The 16,552-nt window shown below is 42.3% G+C and overlaps 1 protein-coding gene across 4 annotated transcripts in view; it reads left to right on the top strand.

The window, feature by feature from the left end:
- GRAP2 (GRB2 related adaptor protein 2) overlaps positions 1-16,552 on the top strand; it is a 40,694-nt gene that overhangs the window by 10,979 nt on the left and 13,163 nt on the right. For 2 of the 4 annotated variants that reach the window (XM_038154258.1, XM_038154260.1), the window contains exon 2: positions 14,481-14,583. In XM_038154258.1, coding sequence (XP_038010186.1) covers positions 14,506-14,583 — 78 coding nt within the window. In that variant the 5' untranslated portion in view covers positions 14,481-14,505. Of the gene's footprint in view, positions 1-7,887; positions 9,132-9,535; positions 9,558-14,480; positions 14,584-16,552 lie in introns of those variants that run through there. The other 2 variants (XM_038154259.1, XM_038154261.1) reach the window with 2 other exon arrangements.

Below are 16,552 nucleotides of genomic sequence, written 5' to 3'. Positions count from 1 at the left end.
AGTGAACTAAAAAATGCACTGACAAACACAAAATATGTTCCACACTTCTACTTAAAATGGTACAATCACTGTGGAGAGAAAAGCCCAGGAATAGTAACAAGCTGGCATGCACACATCTTATAATGAGAAGAAAAGTTGGATTGACTGTTGCAGTTGCATCTTTATATGTATGAATTATTGTAATTCATTTCTTTTAAAACCCTTTCAGAACCATTCCCCAGTGCAGATGCAACTGGCCTGACTTTAATTTATAGAAAGGTTTTGTAGCACTTACACCTTGTAAAAGAGGTTCTGTGTTTAAATGGGAGTTGAGCTGTGAAGACCCATTAAGCAGAAAAAATATAGTTAACACAACAAAGGTAAATTTGCAAGTAGGGCCCTTATGCAATGCAGGTGACACAACTGTGCTCATTATACCACAACACAGATTCCACTAGCAGCATTTCAGTTTCTCTGTCCTTACCCAAATGTGAGTCTTTGCATGTGTATGTTTGTCAGTTCTTCTCAGAACAAAGGTGGCTGAGCTGCAATTATGTGTAACATGTTACGATTAATTATGTGTTACATGATAAGAGGACCATGAAAAAACCAAGTAATTAGACTCCCCATGTGTGTGTTTACAATATCATAGCTAAATGTATGTTGAACTAAACTTTCGTATTTCATTCTTTCATAAAAGCACAAGGGGAGAGGAAAAATATACAAAGGAAAGGAGGCAAAGCAAACTTCACCCCACAAATTTTGCAGTCAGATTAAATTTTGTACAAAAATGGGTTTATGTTTAAAAGGACAAAGAAACTTTACTTTTCTTACTGACCTTACTGTAGTTTTACCTTTGTGCAAAATCATATCTGTTGCAACACAATCACACCATTTCATTTTAGCACTAGAATTCCAGATTTTGCACAGTCATCTGTGATGGCAGGACTAATCTTACACACACACAAGGAAAACAAACAAACAAACAAATGAAAAAAACCTGCAGTTTAATCACTAATCTTGCTCTTCTTCCCATTTTATACAAATTTTTATCAGCTAGCCTTATCAAAAAAACATGCAATAGGTGATTGGAAACACCGTATTTTGTACCCAGCTGTATATACTAGCAGATTTTCAGAGCATTTTGTTCCCATATCCCACTCAAATGTATTGCTCCAATACAGAGTCCAATAGAAGATTTAAAACTATTTTTACTAGATTGGATTAATGCCTTAATGTAATGAATTCTCTAGGCTGTGCTATGCCCAGAAATAAAGACATTACATCTTTAGCATCTTCCATCTTTCACATGGAAAAAAGGAGTTTCATAAATGTTGTGGAAATGCGCCAATGACGTAAGGTTAACTTGCTCCTATTTTAGCACAAATATTTACAGGCTTTCCCCTAGATTTCCATTTCACATTGCAAAGTGCTTGATTGCTCCTAAACAAAGGGAATTTAACATTCACGTGCACATCCAGTGTGTATTCATATGCAGACCTGCATGAACACCAGAATTCCTCAGCTCTTAGTTACAGGGCAAGAGCTCAGATTTACAGAACAGCATGCTGGAAACCATGATTTTTGGAATCCTCTCTCTGATAGTTACACTTGGAAATAATTAAATCTTGAGTATTCTTTCCCATATTTTGAAACCCAAATACAAGGAAAGCACCTTGGAATATCTGTATCTAATTGCAGGTGGATTTTATTGCCTGTGGTTGGTTGTTTTTAATAAAATCTCATAGTGTCAGATTCTTGTTTCTGTTTTTACTCTTTTGCTTTGGAAGTGACTTTTGAAAAGTCCTCCCTGGTAGCATAAATGTGTGAAATATATCATCACTCTTCATCCCAGTCTCTTTTATGATCGATTTAAGAAGTATAATTCTCTGTCTGACTTGCAGCTAACAGAATTCCCTAGAGCTGGTCACAGCTTGTGTGATTCAGAGAAGCTTTGAAGGTACTTGAAATTATACCAAAGACCAGTTTTAGGATAAGTAGTCGCAGGATTTCACAGAGCCCAGTCATGGCCTGATGCCCACTTGATCCCTCTTGACTGCAGTCTTTTACTGGAAGTAGATCTCAGAGGATGAAGATTTTAAAGGGCTGCGCCCACATAAAAGCAGGTGTATGTACATGTGCATAGATACCTTAACAAATTCAGAGGTGTACATTTTGCTCTTTTTCTGCCCTATATCCATTTATCCTTCAATGAATCCTCAACATTATTGCCAATATGTTGCAGGCAGGCAGTTCATTGGTATATTGATATGGTGTATTGATCATAGTGGTCTGTTGCAGTCCTAAATTGTATGAATTCATGAAGTGCAAGCTCCACCTGTACACAGAAATGGATCCCTTGCTTACACACAGCACAGTGGGAACAGGGTTGGTTTTCTGAACAGGGATGGTTTTCTGATAACCACACATTTTCAGTGCACCATATATCAGTCAGTGCTGAAGTTTACCAAGAAAAGATGAGAAAAATTGAGAGACAGTTAGCAAGATAAGGTATGAGGAGATTTAAAAGAAAGTAGCATAGAAGGAAGTGGCTACATTTTTCATGCTTTAGTTGTTTGTCTGGAGGGCTTGAGAAGGAGCTGCTCGACAGCTGTGCTAAAAGAAACGATTCAAAGCAACTTCCCATCAGGCAGCACTCCTCAAGTGTCTGCTCTTAAGGAGCAGTCAGGGAAAATTCATTCTGTAGGAAGCAGTTAATGGGGCTGCACTACCGACCCCTTATTGCTCTGTCTGATAGAAAGACAGCAGGTTCACTTTGGCAGCTCCAGAGCCCTGATCAGTTCAGATTAGTGGCCCATCATCTGTCTGGCTTAATCAGGCATGTTTAGATATATTAATCATGATTAGAGGGGTGTAGTGCAGGGAGGGGGAAGAAATAAAGAGTGAGATTACTTTTCTCTAGCTTCAAATGGAAGCTTTGCAAATCCCACTGAGTCAAAAGGTGCTCATCAAAGGAGAATTTAAATCCTGGAAAGGAGTGTTTTGTTGCACACTCCAGCACTAGATTCAAATCACTGAAGAAGAGTCTCTTTTTCTTTCTCTCCCTTCTTTCCTCCATCTGCTGTCTTTACATGCAGCAAAGAAGAAAATCGGCAGCTCATGCAACCCACATTGATTTGGCTTAATTTCCCCTGCTTAGCTTATCTGTAGCTCAATTTTTAAGTGTTATTTCAAAATTAGCCATCATCGTAATAGCCGAGACCTCTGAATCCTGTGTTCTTGTCATGTTCATCTTTCAGGGATGCACAGGGTACCACTGAAACTAAGTCTAGGACTTACTTTCCAATTCTAGGACATACTTTGGTACTTGTTAGCATCCAGAAGGGATGGTAATAAATTGTAAAGGCTGGGAAGAAGTTATTTTTTTGATCAGTAGCAGTGCTTCTGCAGTTTAAGATTAGAACACTGTAAAGAAAAATTAGCACATTACATATTAGTATTATATAGTGAGATGTGCCAAATTTGCTGCTGTTGTAACTTAGTATAGTTCACAGATGATGAGGGAGATCAAGTGATTAACATTAACGAGTCTCTGCAAGAGACCAGCAAAGAGAAGAAAGTTTTGGCTCCCAAGAGACCAGTGAGGAGAAGAAAGTTTTCTTAGACCTCCCTCCATGGTGAGAAAGATCAGAAACTAGTCCTACGGTGGAAGGCTACAGAGCAGAGGTAAGGCTACAGGATCTACGGTCTTTTGCCCTTTTTTGCTCTTAGATAAGTGTAGGACAGGCTTGGGAATTGTGTTGTTATGAGGAACGTATTCTGCTTGTCTTGTTCTGTGGCCTCCAGCCTTCTTTGGGCTTGCAGATTCATCCAGGTTTCCAAGTGAAAAGTACAAAATGCTGTGTGGTGAACAGAGGCCTCCTTGACTGTGAGCTGGATCTTCTTTGGTCCCAACAGCCAATCCCTGAAACCCAGTTCATGGGCCTAAACTGGAAACTCTGACATGGAACACTATAGAACACAGCAGGCTTGCTTCGGCTATGTGTGCTCAGAGCAGCTGGCAACACAGAAGCTGTAAGGCTCTTCCTGTCTGGGCTCTTGGGCAGCAGTGCAGCAGTTAAAGAAAATCTGTGAAAATCCAGAAGAATTATTTGGTAGTGGAGAAAAAAATAAGTCAAACTTCCCTTTCTCCGTTGTAATCTACTCCTTCCTCCTCTGGTACTCCAGTCAGCTCTGTGACAGTTCAACTCTCGTGGTCTTGTAATTGCTGTCAAAATTATAATCTTGGGATGTTACAAGACTGGCTCAGTGTAATCACAATACAAATGCAGGAGGTAGAGAAACTGACTGCTTAGAATAAAGAAGCTGCTAGAGAGACACTAATAATTCAGTAGCAGGAATTATGGAGTAGGGGACATAGAAGAGAAAGTTGGCGGGTTTGAAAGGATTTGATGAAAATATTAAATATGAACAAGTTTGCCAGTACTTCTTTAGAATAGGAAAGTAGAGGATCTTAGCCATAAACTTCCAAAGAAAATCTCTCAGAAGTGCAGAGATGTTCCTCAGCTGAAATGCTAGGGGATGTCTTTGGAGATCAATTCACAAAATGATGGGAAGCGTTGTATGAATTAAGTAGCAAATTAACACTGATGTTCAGGATAAAAATCACATCTCCTTGCAATAAATGGTGCTACATGGATGGGACCAGGCAGTTAAGTTGTGCACTCTCCTGGTGGACACACAACCACAGAAATAGAACTGTACTCTTACAGGTAAAGCTTATTCCTGTAAGAGAATTGGCTTCACGCCTTTAATTGAAATAATTGTACCACTTGTGAAAGCACAGTAGGCTGTAGTCACATCAGCTAAACTGAATGTTGTTTGTGAGGGTGATGGTGATGGTGAAAATCAGCACTAGAACGGCAATAGCTTTGCAACTGATGCTGATGAGCTTTTTGAAAATCCTGGGACGTGATCAAAGAGGACTGTTTCAGGTGAGCAACAAGACACAGAGCTTTCAAGACAATTTTTGCTTACAGAAAGCACAGCAAAGTGGGAAAGAGCTCTTCCCAGATCAGTTCATGGAGCTCTGCAGGGAAGCTTTTATAGCACTGCCACTTCTGTGCACTCAGTCCTGAAAAAAATAACTGCCCGCTAATGACCTGTCACTGTGGACAGCCTGAGCAGCTGTTTGCAGAGAGCAAAGCTGTGAGAGGATGAATTGCTCTGTGTGCAGCATATCTGAATGTGGGAACAGGAATAGATGGGCGCCTGGGAAAGACTAGACAGCTCCCATTCATAATGTTCAGCTTTATGGGGATTTACAGTCCTGATGCTCCCAATTCCACAGATGCTGGGTTATCACTTACAATTACTTACAACAATTGAAATCTCCCTTGTTTCCACACTTTGATTTCTGTTTTGCTTGTTGACGGTGTTACTTTCTGGAGGCAAACTAAGAACACGGGGAAGCAGTTTATCTTGAGGGTAACAAAACCTGGCCACTTAATTCTTCATGTATTATCAACTCAGTTCACAGTAGACAAAATATTTGATGTATACGTGTTGTTGGAAATTAACTTTTTCTTTGTTTTTTTTTTTTTTTTTGCCCTTTGGTTTTCTTTCTGGCTGCCCGCATGCTTCCCCAGATAGAAACTAAAGTGAATAAAATGTTTTGGAAAAAGATTCTTCTCTTGAAAATTTCAGGCCAGCAAGAAATCACTAAGATTTTTGTGAGACAGTGTATTCTTAGGCAGTTTTCAGACACGTTTGCAGAGGCACCTGTTTTGGGTCCTTCACCTAAGTGCAAAAACAGGTGTAAGTTTGTCTGCATTAAGCTTTTAAAATCCAGGTCTTCTCAGACTGTATAATAGCTATAGTCTGACCATCCTGTCTGGGTTGTGTCAATAGTAGATAATGACAAAGAAGTCTGCAGCAAGTAGTTGTGGAATAACCTGTCTGCGTGGGCTGGGTTTAACCCAGTTTTCTAATAGAGATTGGCTAAAACACGGATGCATGGAGTCTGATGTCCTTCCCATTAGGTTTGTTTCCATTACTTACAGCTGAAGATCTGGATATTTCTTAATATTTTTCAACATAGCTGTGATGGATGCATTCTGCAAGGTGAAGAGGTTAATGTGTTACCTTAACTGTGACAGAGGAGGAATATATAGAAATGCAGAAGAAAGAAAAGAGTTATTTTCCATTCTATCCTGTTTCTTATCCTTTCTCAATGTTGGGAGCTTGCCAGTATTGAGTGTTTTGTTTATAGTATAGAAAGCCACATCTCTTACAGCTAGACATTTAATAGATTTAATATTATAATGCAATAGTTCTGGATATATAACAGGAATCCATGCAGTGTTTAGTGACATTGTCAGGCAGCAAGCATGAGTGACAAGTCACCAGCAGTGTTCTTGCTGGGGGGCCCATTAGATCACATCATGGTAGAAAATAGAGAAATTAGGTCGTTCCAGTGTGTAACGTAATGCAATCTGTCATGCCATTCACAGACCACAAAAAAGCACAGAGCTTAAACCAAAGAAGACCGTGAGGACTGGTGTCCCACCCTCCTGTACAGAAATTTATATTTCTCATGTACTGATAGCCACACAGAAAACTTTTCACAACATGGCAAGAGTGAACTGCTGTACTCTTCCTTTAGCCCCCTGCCTGCTGAACCTGTCTATTTTTTCAGCAAATATATTCAAGATTACCCCATTCAGAGGGAGTTTTCATTGTATCTAACCATGACTTGTCTGAGTGCTTCATAATTTTCACACGACCCCTGTTTTAACTTACAGCTATTCCAGTGAGATTACTACCTCCCCAGAAGGCAATGTGTGTGTGGGGACTACCACCAACCAGCCTGCTGCTGGACCAGTCCTCTTGGACTAGCACGTTGTGGTGGTTTTTGGTGAAGAGCCACAGCTCCTAAGGATTAGTTGGGTCAAGTTAAAGTTACTCACAATCCATGATGCTGCACCCAGCAACAGCTGCTTGGGGAAGGAGAGTGAGAAAAGGACAAGTGCATGTCACAGCTTCTTTCCCTGTGGCCTCCCAGATTCTGGTACACTTGGAATGAACTCCTAGTGTTTATGTTATGAGAAATGATGGATAAAACTTCCTGTTTACCTTTTCCATGACTGTCATTATTTCCAATGTTGTTTTGCATTTATCCCTCTGACAACTTTTTTTAAGGGTGAAGGATCCCAGTCTTTGATTTGGTCCTTCCTTGTCCAGAAACTTCCCATTCCCTTGGTCATCTTTAGCTGCTTTCTATCTGCTATTTCTAATGCTACTGTCTCTGTGTTTGAGACGGAGGGACAAGAGCTAGCTGCTGTATTCAAGGGACAAATATTCAAGCAGGTGCCCCAGGGATTTGTACAGTGACATCATGTTGTCTTCTGATTTGTTTTCGGTCACTTTCCAGATGCTTCCAAACCTGCCTTTTTGACTTCCACTCAGCTGACACTTTGGTAGAACTCAAAGAGCATCTCAAAGGTGTCTTTCCCAAGTGGTAATTGCTGATTTAAGCTCATTGCTGTGTTCATGTAGTTACGTTATATTGCCACATGTCCGGGGTCACCATATATTACCGTGGGTCTTCTGGGCAGTCTGGACTTGGTGAAGCGAAGGAGAGATCTTGACTCCATTTCAGAAGGCTGGTTTACTATATTATGATATATATTACATTAAAAAGACCCCACTATAACTGTACTACAAAGAACAGAGAGAAAAAGAATCATCAGAAGGCGAGACAGGAATAGGAAGGAATGAATAACAAAGTTCTGTGACTCCCAGAGAGTCCCAGAGCTGCTGCCTCCTCGATTGGTCGCCAACTAGAAACATCCCACATTGACCAATTGAGAAAGCACCTGCTGCATTCCACAGCAGCAGATAACAAATTGTTTATACTTGAAGCTGAGGCCTTCTCAGCTTCTCAGGAGAAGAAAATCCTAGCAAAGGGATTTTCACAAAATATCACAACCACAACGTTAGTTTTGTCCCATGTCCATTGCTTTTGCAGCCATCAGCACTGAGATTCATCTGGCACTTCAACAGTATTTTTAAAACCATCTGCAAGGCTTTGTGATCAGATTTAATTTGTATTACCCTGGATATTTTCTCATCAGTAAGTTTTGTCACTTCATGTTTTCCAGATAATTTATTAATATTTTGAACAGCACATTCAAATTGTTTCATAATTTTTAATCAGTTGTTAATTGTCTATAAGACCCTATTCCCTCCTATTCTTTGAGAACTTAGGAAGCTTTTAAAAGACTCTTTGGTGAGCGACTTCATCAAAAATGATGTAGAAATGCAAGTTTTATATCAAGTGATCACCTACCTCCACATTTTCATCAGCTCCTTCAAAGAACTCAGATGGTGCCATGTGATTCCTTCTACAAAAGCTGTGTGAGGAGGGATTGGTATGTAATTTCCCTCTTAGGGCCAGTAATTGATTTCACCATAAATCTTTTAACCCATTTCAGGCGCACAGAAGTCAGACCTGCACCTTGCATCCCCTCAAAACACATCAAACAACTACATTTTGTTTGCTGCTTTTCCCTAGTACCGAGACTTACTTAAGTCTAGCATTGTAAGCCACAGTTCAATTGCTCATCCTTTACTATTTCATGTTCAGTTTGGATTTCAGTCAAGATTTCTAAAATATCAAGTCCTTGAATTTACTCTTGTTCATTTACTGTTTTTTCATAAATTTTTTTATTCCAGTTCTTCATCTTCAAATAGTTCTCCTGGCTTTCCTCTGCAAAGAAAACTCCAGTGTGGGGACCTCCTTATATCCCCATGGGAGATGCATGGATGCAGAGAATTCATTTAGCTTTTGTGCTTCATCCTTATCTTCTTTGAGCATTCTTTTTACATTTCAGTCATCTGTCAGCCCTACAGACACACTCTGGCAGGCTTCCTGTTTCTGTTGTCTTTGAAAATTATTTTATTACATGTTTTTGTGTCTTTAGCTACTTGTTCCTCAAGATATGCTTTCCAACAGACTCACAGTTTCTCAGTTAACTTAGCAGATCTGTGCTCATTTCTGTTTTCCTTATTTGGGTAGAACTTGCACTTTTTGAGGGACCCTCCTTTATTCATCTGTTAAACCGCCCTGGGCTGAAGCAGCAGCCGGGGGCAGCTCCTTCTGAACCGGCACCACCATTTTAAACACGCAGGTACCACATATTTCTGCCATTAGGGACTGGAAACTGTCCGTGCCCCGCGGCAGGCACGGTCGGGTTGGGTTCCCGTGTCCCCCGTGCCCTCTCGGCACTGTCCCCTCGCTCGTTGCCGCTGTGCCGCGGGCGCTGCAGGGAGGGCCCGGGCGCTCGGTCTCCCCCGTGCCTCGGCTGCCCCGCACCTGCGGCTCCGAGCCCAGCGGCGCAAGGGACGGGCTGGCCGTGGCTCCGGGACGGCTGCCTGGGACAGGGCAAAGGGAGGAAGGGGGGTTTTGGAAGGAAAGGCGAAGTACTGCGCGGTAGGGGCAGAGCGTGGGATCCCAAGGCCATCTTGTTTATAAGCTTTCAAAAAAGTGCGGTGCTTTTGCAGGACAAATGCCTCTGCCTCTGCCAAATCTGACCGGCTGGGATCTGAGGGAGGAGGTAGGCAAAGAGAAGGTGTTTCCCCATCACCCCAGTCCTCCCACACGAGCCCTTCCAGCATAGCAAAGATTTGGGATTTTATACTATCGCAGTATCGTGCTGTGATATCACACCTGGTACTGAATCAGGTGCTCCTCTCTTTGAGCCTGTTGTTGCACCAGCTTCCCATGTTGCTGCCCAGCTCTACTCTGACGTGATGGGAAGGAGCACAGAAGACCTGGGTTCCCTAGGGAAATTAAACTCCATCCTAGTTTGGGGCATTTCTTACCAGCTGCTGTTGGTTACAGAGCCCTAAAAGTTTGTTTGTTCTGTGAATCTAGTTCCTAGGAGGCTTATTTTGTTTGCACATAGGCTCAGCCAAAATGCTGTGCGTTGCTCTGCGTGACAGAATAGCCAAGACTTAAATGCATCATTTCTGAGTGTTTTAGTGACTTGTTCTCCCTTATAAATTTTACTCTCTTATCACTGACAGTCAGTGAAGCTGCACCGTTAACTCAGTAGCAAGAGGTTTGTGTTTTTGGAGCTAAATATTCCCATGCCACTTGTATGTGGCTTAGCTGGTGAAAACAAAGCTGTTATCTGCAACAGCTCTTCTAGATTACAGATCCCTTCTCCATTGTTGCTGCTGAAATGTTATCTGGAGTTCCTGTACAGATGCTGAGGGCTGAATCCTGTCCCCAGTTGCTCATCAGTCCAATAGGTTGTTCTTGCAAAGCCGAACAAAGACACGGTAGCTCGTGCTTTATATCTTGGTGCAAAACCTCACTGGATGAAGCTTCAGAATGGAGATGTGTGCAATTTTTTTTTATGCTGCAGTCATACAAATAGAAACTTTTTGCATATGGTTCCATTAAGTGAGTGCATTGTTGTAATTTTGCTCTCCTTCTGATGTAAGTAGGTGAAATTGGGAAAGGCTGAGGCTTCGCAGTCCCCAGGTGACGAACTCTTCATAGGTGGTCACCTTCCCTGGCCTTGTTACAGCTGAATTTGGAACCAACATTGTGTAGGGTAACCTCTTTGGGACTCTCCTGTCAAGCTGTGTTGCTTGCTGACATGTTTTAGGCCTTCGCACTTTCCATCAACAGAGACGCTGATGTTCTCGCTCAGGGAGTGGCATTCTGCCAAACTAAAATGCCTTCCTTGTGCTGTGAAAGCCATGCTGCTTTTCACTTTTCATTTTGTGAACCTTCTGTTGCACCAGTCCCACAAAACTGCTGTAGCCTTATGCCTCTTGGATCCACCCCGTTACAAAGGTGAACCACAGAGAAATTTCACCTGCGTGCAGAAAGCCAGCACAAAATGAAGGGCACTGGTCAGCTCACACTTGGAACTGCAAAATCCCTCTTTGAACATTGCATATGTTCCATGCTAAACTCTCTACAGAGGTGATTTTCACAGAGAACATTATGCGCAGTCTAAAATTGTCCTTGGCTATCAAAAGCATAAAGGAGTTGCACCGTGCAGTTAAAAGAGGAATTTGGGATAAAAGGTGCTTGAGAAATGGAAGTTATGATCATAGTGAAAAATTTCCTGTCTGTCTGTGTTGTGGGGTGGTGCTGGGAGTCCCATGCATGCAGAGAGGGAAAGAATGGGCTCCTGGCAGGGGAGTTTTGATGAGGGCCCAGCACTCACCCATGTGGAGTGGGGATTCTCGAGTTACACATGGCGGGAGGAACAGGATCAGAAAAACAGAACTGGTTTGAAGTTCAGGTGCTGAAAAGTGGTAGGCTGGAGTTCAAAGACAGGATTATTGGCTAGTGTTGCTTTAGTAGTTGGTGGGGGAAGAGCTTAAGGCCAGAGCATTACTGCATTGCTGATTTATCAACACAGCCAACACTGTGGATGCTGTTTGAGCCACTTCTAAATCCAGCCGCTGGCAATGAAAGGCATATTTAATCCATGTGTTAGATTGTTTGAAGAGGTATCTCTCTCCTGGTCTCTCCCTGAGGCTGGGATTGCTGAAATTGGAAAGGAAGTGAGAAGGAAGATTTCAACAGTTTCACAAACTGTTCTCCTTTGGAGGGGGCCACATTCCAATAGCACCTTTATCATTTGGGTTATTGAAAAATTAAAGGTTTTCTACACTCTTGCCCCTGTAGAGAGAACCCCCACTACCTCTTCTGTATCTAAGGGACATAATCAAAGACAGGATTTGTATTTAAATAGTTTGCATTTAAATTGTGTTCTTTTCCTCAAGCTGGGATTAATGGTCTGCACTTAGGAGTTCCAGGGTCCACCTGCACTGTTGGCTCTGATCTCTCTGCAGCCGGCCACCGCTGCAAGATAAAACACTGAAAAACAACCCTCACTAAAGTAATTCTCCTTTAGTCTTTTTCTTCAGTGTGTTTCATGAAAGAGTATAATTGTTTAACCAGTTCCCTTAAGGGTTAATTCCCCTCCAATTTAATACCCCATGCTCTGTTAGCACACACCAGGGCTGACACTGCCTGTGGAGGGTTACAGACTGAAGGTCCAAAAATATCTATACAAGAATAGAGGACAGTTCTCAAATCAGGCCCGAGCTGCACCTGCAGGGTAGCACCAATGTCTTGGTATAAGACAGAGAGTGACCCTAATCTGCAAAAGGTATCAAAAGTAAGAATTAAAGAGCATTAGTAGGTCAACAGGGAGAGTAGGGGGTGAAAATGTTTGGAATAGGTGGAAAACTGAAGCCTGAGAATAAAGCACCAGTGTGCCTTAGGGTTCAGCACTGCTGTGTGTTAAAAGCCCAAGGCAGCAGGTTGGAATAGCAGGCCTAGGGCAGGTCTCAGCTGAGCTATGTATGTAGACCTACCTGGGAGGCCCTGGCACTGAAGCAACCCCTCTTGCTCTAGAACAGATCCATGCTGAGTAAGCAGAGCACTCTGTGGACTGCCAGAAAATTTGCCTTAGTGCTTCGTAGCTCTCATCAGTCACATGGATATAAATTCACCTATAAGCAGCAAAAAAGAGAGTGCTAACAGAATCCACTAGGAAGCATATAAATATAAATAAAAATAAATAAATAAATATATATATATATATATATATATATATATTTTAGTTAGAAGTTATTGTAACAAATATCAGAATTAATATCCAGTTCCAGTGATGTTATGGCCCCTCTTGTGGATCCCTTTATTCAGGGATCTTTAGTCAGGTGCAAAGGGACTCTGCAAGCAGGAAATAGACAATTTAGTCAATAAATAACTGCTGTATACAGTTAACACACACAGAACCTAGTCGGGATTTCATGACATGTTAGGCTACATGTTAGCATACTCCTCACCTGTGTAAAGGCACCCAAAGATTCTTTGCAGGTATCAATCAGAAACGAAGAGTCACCCTCCATGGTTGCCATCTGCCACCAGCTAGGTCAGGACTGATGGCACTGACAACTCAACTCAGTGACCCAAATGCTTCATGACAGGTAATCAGCTAGACTGACTATCACAATTAAGCTATGGTTTTGTTTTTCCTCTGAGATTTTATATCTTCCCATGTTGGTGGTTTTCCTCTGGAATCCCTGGGCTAATGCTGATGCAGTCCTAGAGCTTTTGCCCTGCAGGCTTTCTCCCAGCTCATTCTCAGCAGTTTAAGTTGAGCTGTATCAGAGCTGGACCCTGGATCCTGGTGGTAACACAGATAGTTAAATCCCTGGGTTGTGTGTCAGAGGAGGAACATTACAGCATGTATTGCCGAGAAGGAGGGCTACAGCAGCCGTTTGATTTTGAAGTGGCAAAATTCTGGAGCTTGCTCAGTATCAGCACTTTGTATTTTGGGGATCTTGTGTCAGTTCTAATCGATAAGAAATATCTAACCCTAATTAGGGTTGTTCATTTGTTTATACAGTGTCTTTCTAGAGCTTTCTGGTTAAGAATGTTTTGGATCAGGCAAGCTGGCACTTCCTCTCAAGCCATAAAGACTGGGTGTTTTTCTGAGAATTGAGATTAGGTAGTGGAACCTATGGCTTCAGGATCTTTGTTCCCAGACAAACCTAGTTTAAAAATCAAAAAATTATTTCTATATTGCAGCTATCTGATGGTCTTCAGAAGCTGTGCTGCAAGTGCATCTGCCAGCAGTGCACTTGCTTAAGGTGGCACTGCCTGGCTATTTCTTGGCTTGTCACTGGCAGCCTCACCAGTGGGCTGTGGGGTACATGACCCAGCCATGGGAAATTGGTAACTCTTGATTATAAAAATGGTCATGCTGGGGTTCATCCGAGTTACGTGAGCAGGAAGTGGTGAAGGAGCAAAACCCATCTTGCCACTTCCCCTGCCACATTGCTCTGGTGCCAAAAAGCAGGCTTTGGTTTGCAGGCTGTCTGATATATTTCGGGCTCTTGGGTTACCAGCACTGAGATAGTCTTAGCTCTCTACCAGGTTCAAAATAAGGAATACAGCCTTTCTGCAAACAGTGTTTTCCTACCTGAAAGTTGTGGTCACCCATGTTAAGACATCACAAAGAAAAGACTCTTTCAACCTTCCATATTGTGGCCCATGTCCAAGAATAAAATATATATTTATTGCAGCCCTGTTTGTTTTGTCAGCAATTTGACTCACTCCTGAGGCAGAGAGTAAGTCGCTGCAGGGGACAAATGCATTTTTCTGTTGCAGGACAGAGTCACTTGCTTTATGGGGAGCTGTGACAGAGTTGGTCTATACATGTTTTTCCCATGAGATTGCTCTAGAGAAAGAGATCTGTGGGAGTAAACATACACTATTGGTTATTTGTACTTACTGACTTCAGCTAATTACAGCTCAGCCACACCCTCTCTTCTACCTGCTAATGTCTTTCCATGTCTAGTAACTAATGGCTGCCCTTAGATAGTGAGTGCTTCTCCACATACAAATCCCAGCACTGTCTGTCAGCTTTCCAGAGGCTGGACTCCACAGTCCCAGTAGCTCATAGGTGCTGACAAATATCTGACATTACCTCTTCCAGTTTTGCTCTGCCCCCAAGACACAGTATGGAAGCCATTGCCAAGTTTGATTTCACTGCTTCTGGAGAAGACGAGTTGAGCTTCCAGGCTGGGGATATGTTGAAGGTAAGTACAGTCTGCAGCTTTTCTGAGACTGCTTCCACATCTTTCTTGTGCTTCCATTTGCCTTGCAAAACAGATGAAGACACATCTATAAACTAGGATACAAATGCAGGATACTCCTCTCACACAGGGCTTGCAATAGACAACAATTCCCAGGTTACTTGAGTCTTTGTCCACTTTTCCTGATTTTATGTCCATGAACTGTGGATTTAGTTGCCCTGCAGTCCTCCAGTAGTCAGCAGGGAAGGGTATGTACCTTTGCTGGGACACAGATCAAGATCTTTGGTGACAGATTTTGAGGGTCCTGTTTTCATTGACCAGGTAAACCATCCACAGTGACTGCCATTATGCTGACTATGTCTAAACGCAGGCAGGATCAGTTCTGTCCAGAGGGATTGCTGTCTTCCTTATTTCCGGCCCTTGAACTGTTTAAAAGATAGCTCTTATCCATTCTAGAATTTATATCTAACTTTTCACTGTTAGTAATTATTGTTAGATGCTGCAGGGATCTTAGGCAATTGCAAATAGAAGACGAAAATTCCATGAGACAGACTGTTAGACACGTAGTGGAATAGTTTAAGAGGTCCTGGTCTAATAACATTATATACACCCTTGCAGAAATTTGACAATAGGGCAATGGTAGAAGTAGAGTTCATCATCTACAATACAGAGCTTCTGGAAGTCTCTTTAAAGTTGATTTGTATGTGTTATGATAGAACAGTTCTTGTTAACTTTACCAAAGTCCCACAGATGAAGTCACTTGAAGTTTCACCCTAATTATTTATCCACTTCTCAGCCCCAGATCTTGTGTTTCCATTGAAAATGCCCGAGTATTACTCCTCCCTAAGGCCTTAGCTCCTTTACTGTCCAAAGGGATGATGTACAACCATAGGATGTACAGCCCTGTTTGGTGAGGAGCCTTTGCTACCCCTCTGTGCAATCACAGACATTCCAGCTAATAATCAGATATTGAGTCTCAGCTTTGCCTTTTCCATCACAACCATTTTTTATTTTATTGGCCTTTTAATTCTTGGCCCTTAGACAAAGTTGATAGCATCCAGAGCTCATTAGTACCAAATCTTTCCAAAGAGCTGTGAGAAGGTTCTGGAGAAATCACTGCCTCTCTTCAGTACAGACAAACACTCTTATTCTTGCCCAGTCAGTCCCTGCTACCACATGACCTTTACTGGTGCCTTTTTACTCGGGAGACTTCCATCAAGTCCCTGGTGATGGTGTTGGCCAGGTCACTTTTCCTTCTGTTCCTCAGTTTCCCTTCCTGTAAAATCATTACAAGCTAGAGCTTCCTTTCAAAGTATGCTGGAATCTTCTGATAAAAAGTGTCAACACTACACACCAATTTTATTATTATTGGTTGTCATAGAGAATTCACTGCTGGAAAAATCAAACTGCCTCTTGCTTTAATGTCCTTGAGGTAAACAAAACAACGCCTTTGCTTCCCAAGCCATAGTAGCAGTAAATCAGCCTGAGTAACAACTCTGTTCTGGCATAGGCACACACACAATCCTACCCCATCATGAGCCCCCTCGTGCTGCCTGCAACAACCTGCTGATTTATGAAGCAGATAAGGTGAAGTATTGATGTAGAGATTACAGAACAGGAAACATGAGGCCCTCAACCAGCAGCAACAGGAGGAAATCCACCCTCTTACCCCCCCCCAACACCTTCTCTGAGAGGATGACACACTGAGAGAAACGTGCCAGCTCTGCAGTGGCAAACAGCTGGTGGGTCGTTCTGGAAACCTCACGTCCAACAGAGCAGGGCCCGAGCATGAGCAGAAAGTAGCTATCATCCCGTGTTTGGCCACAGCAGTGAAAAAAGATCCGTAACCCAACGTCCAGGCACGAGGACAGCAGGGACTATAGAAGTAGGGAATTCCACAGCTTTCCATTCCTTAACTTTTCTGAATCCAAATGTTTGAAAAAGGCTGCGTGGCAGGGAAGGCAATGAAGAA

This window comes from Motacilla alba, chromosome 1A (genome assembly GCF_015832195.1).
Source record: "Motacilla alba alba isolate MOTALB_02 chromosome 1A, Motacilla_alba_V1.0_pri, whole genome shotgun sequence".
Taxonomy (NCBI): domain Eukaryota; kingdom Metazoa; phylum Chordata; class Aves; order Passeriformes; family Motacillidae; genus Motacilla; species Motacilla alba.
The sequence above is the reverse complement of the archived record's forward strand: the minus strand, read 5'-3'. Positions and strand labels throughout refer to the sequence as shown.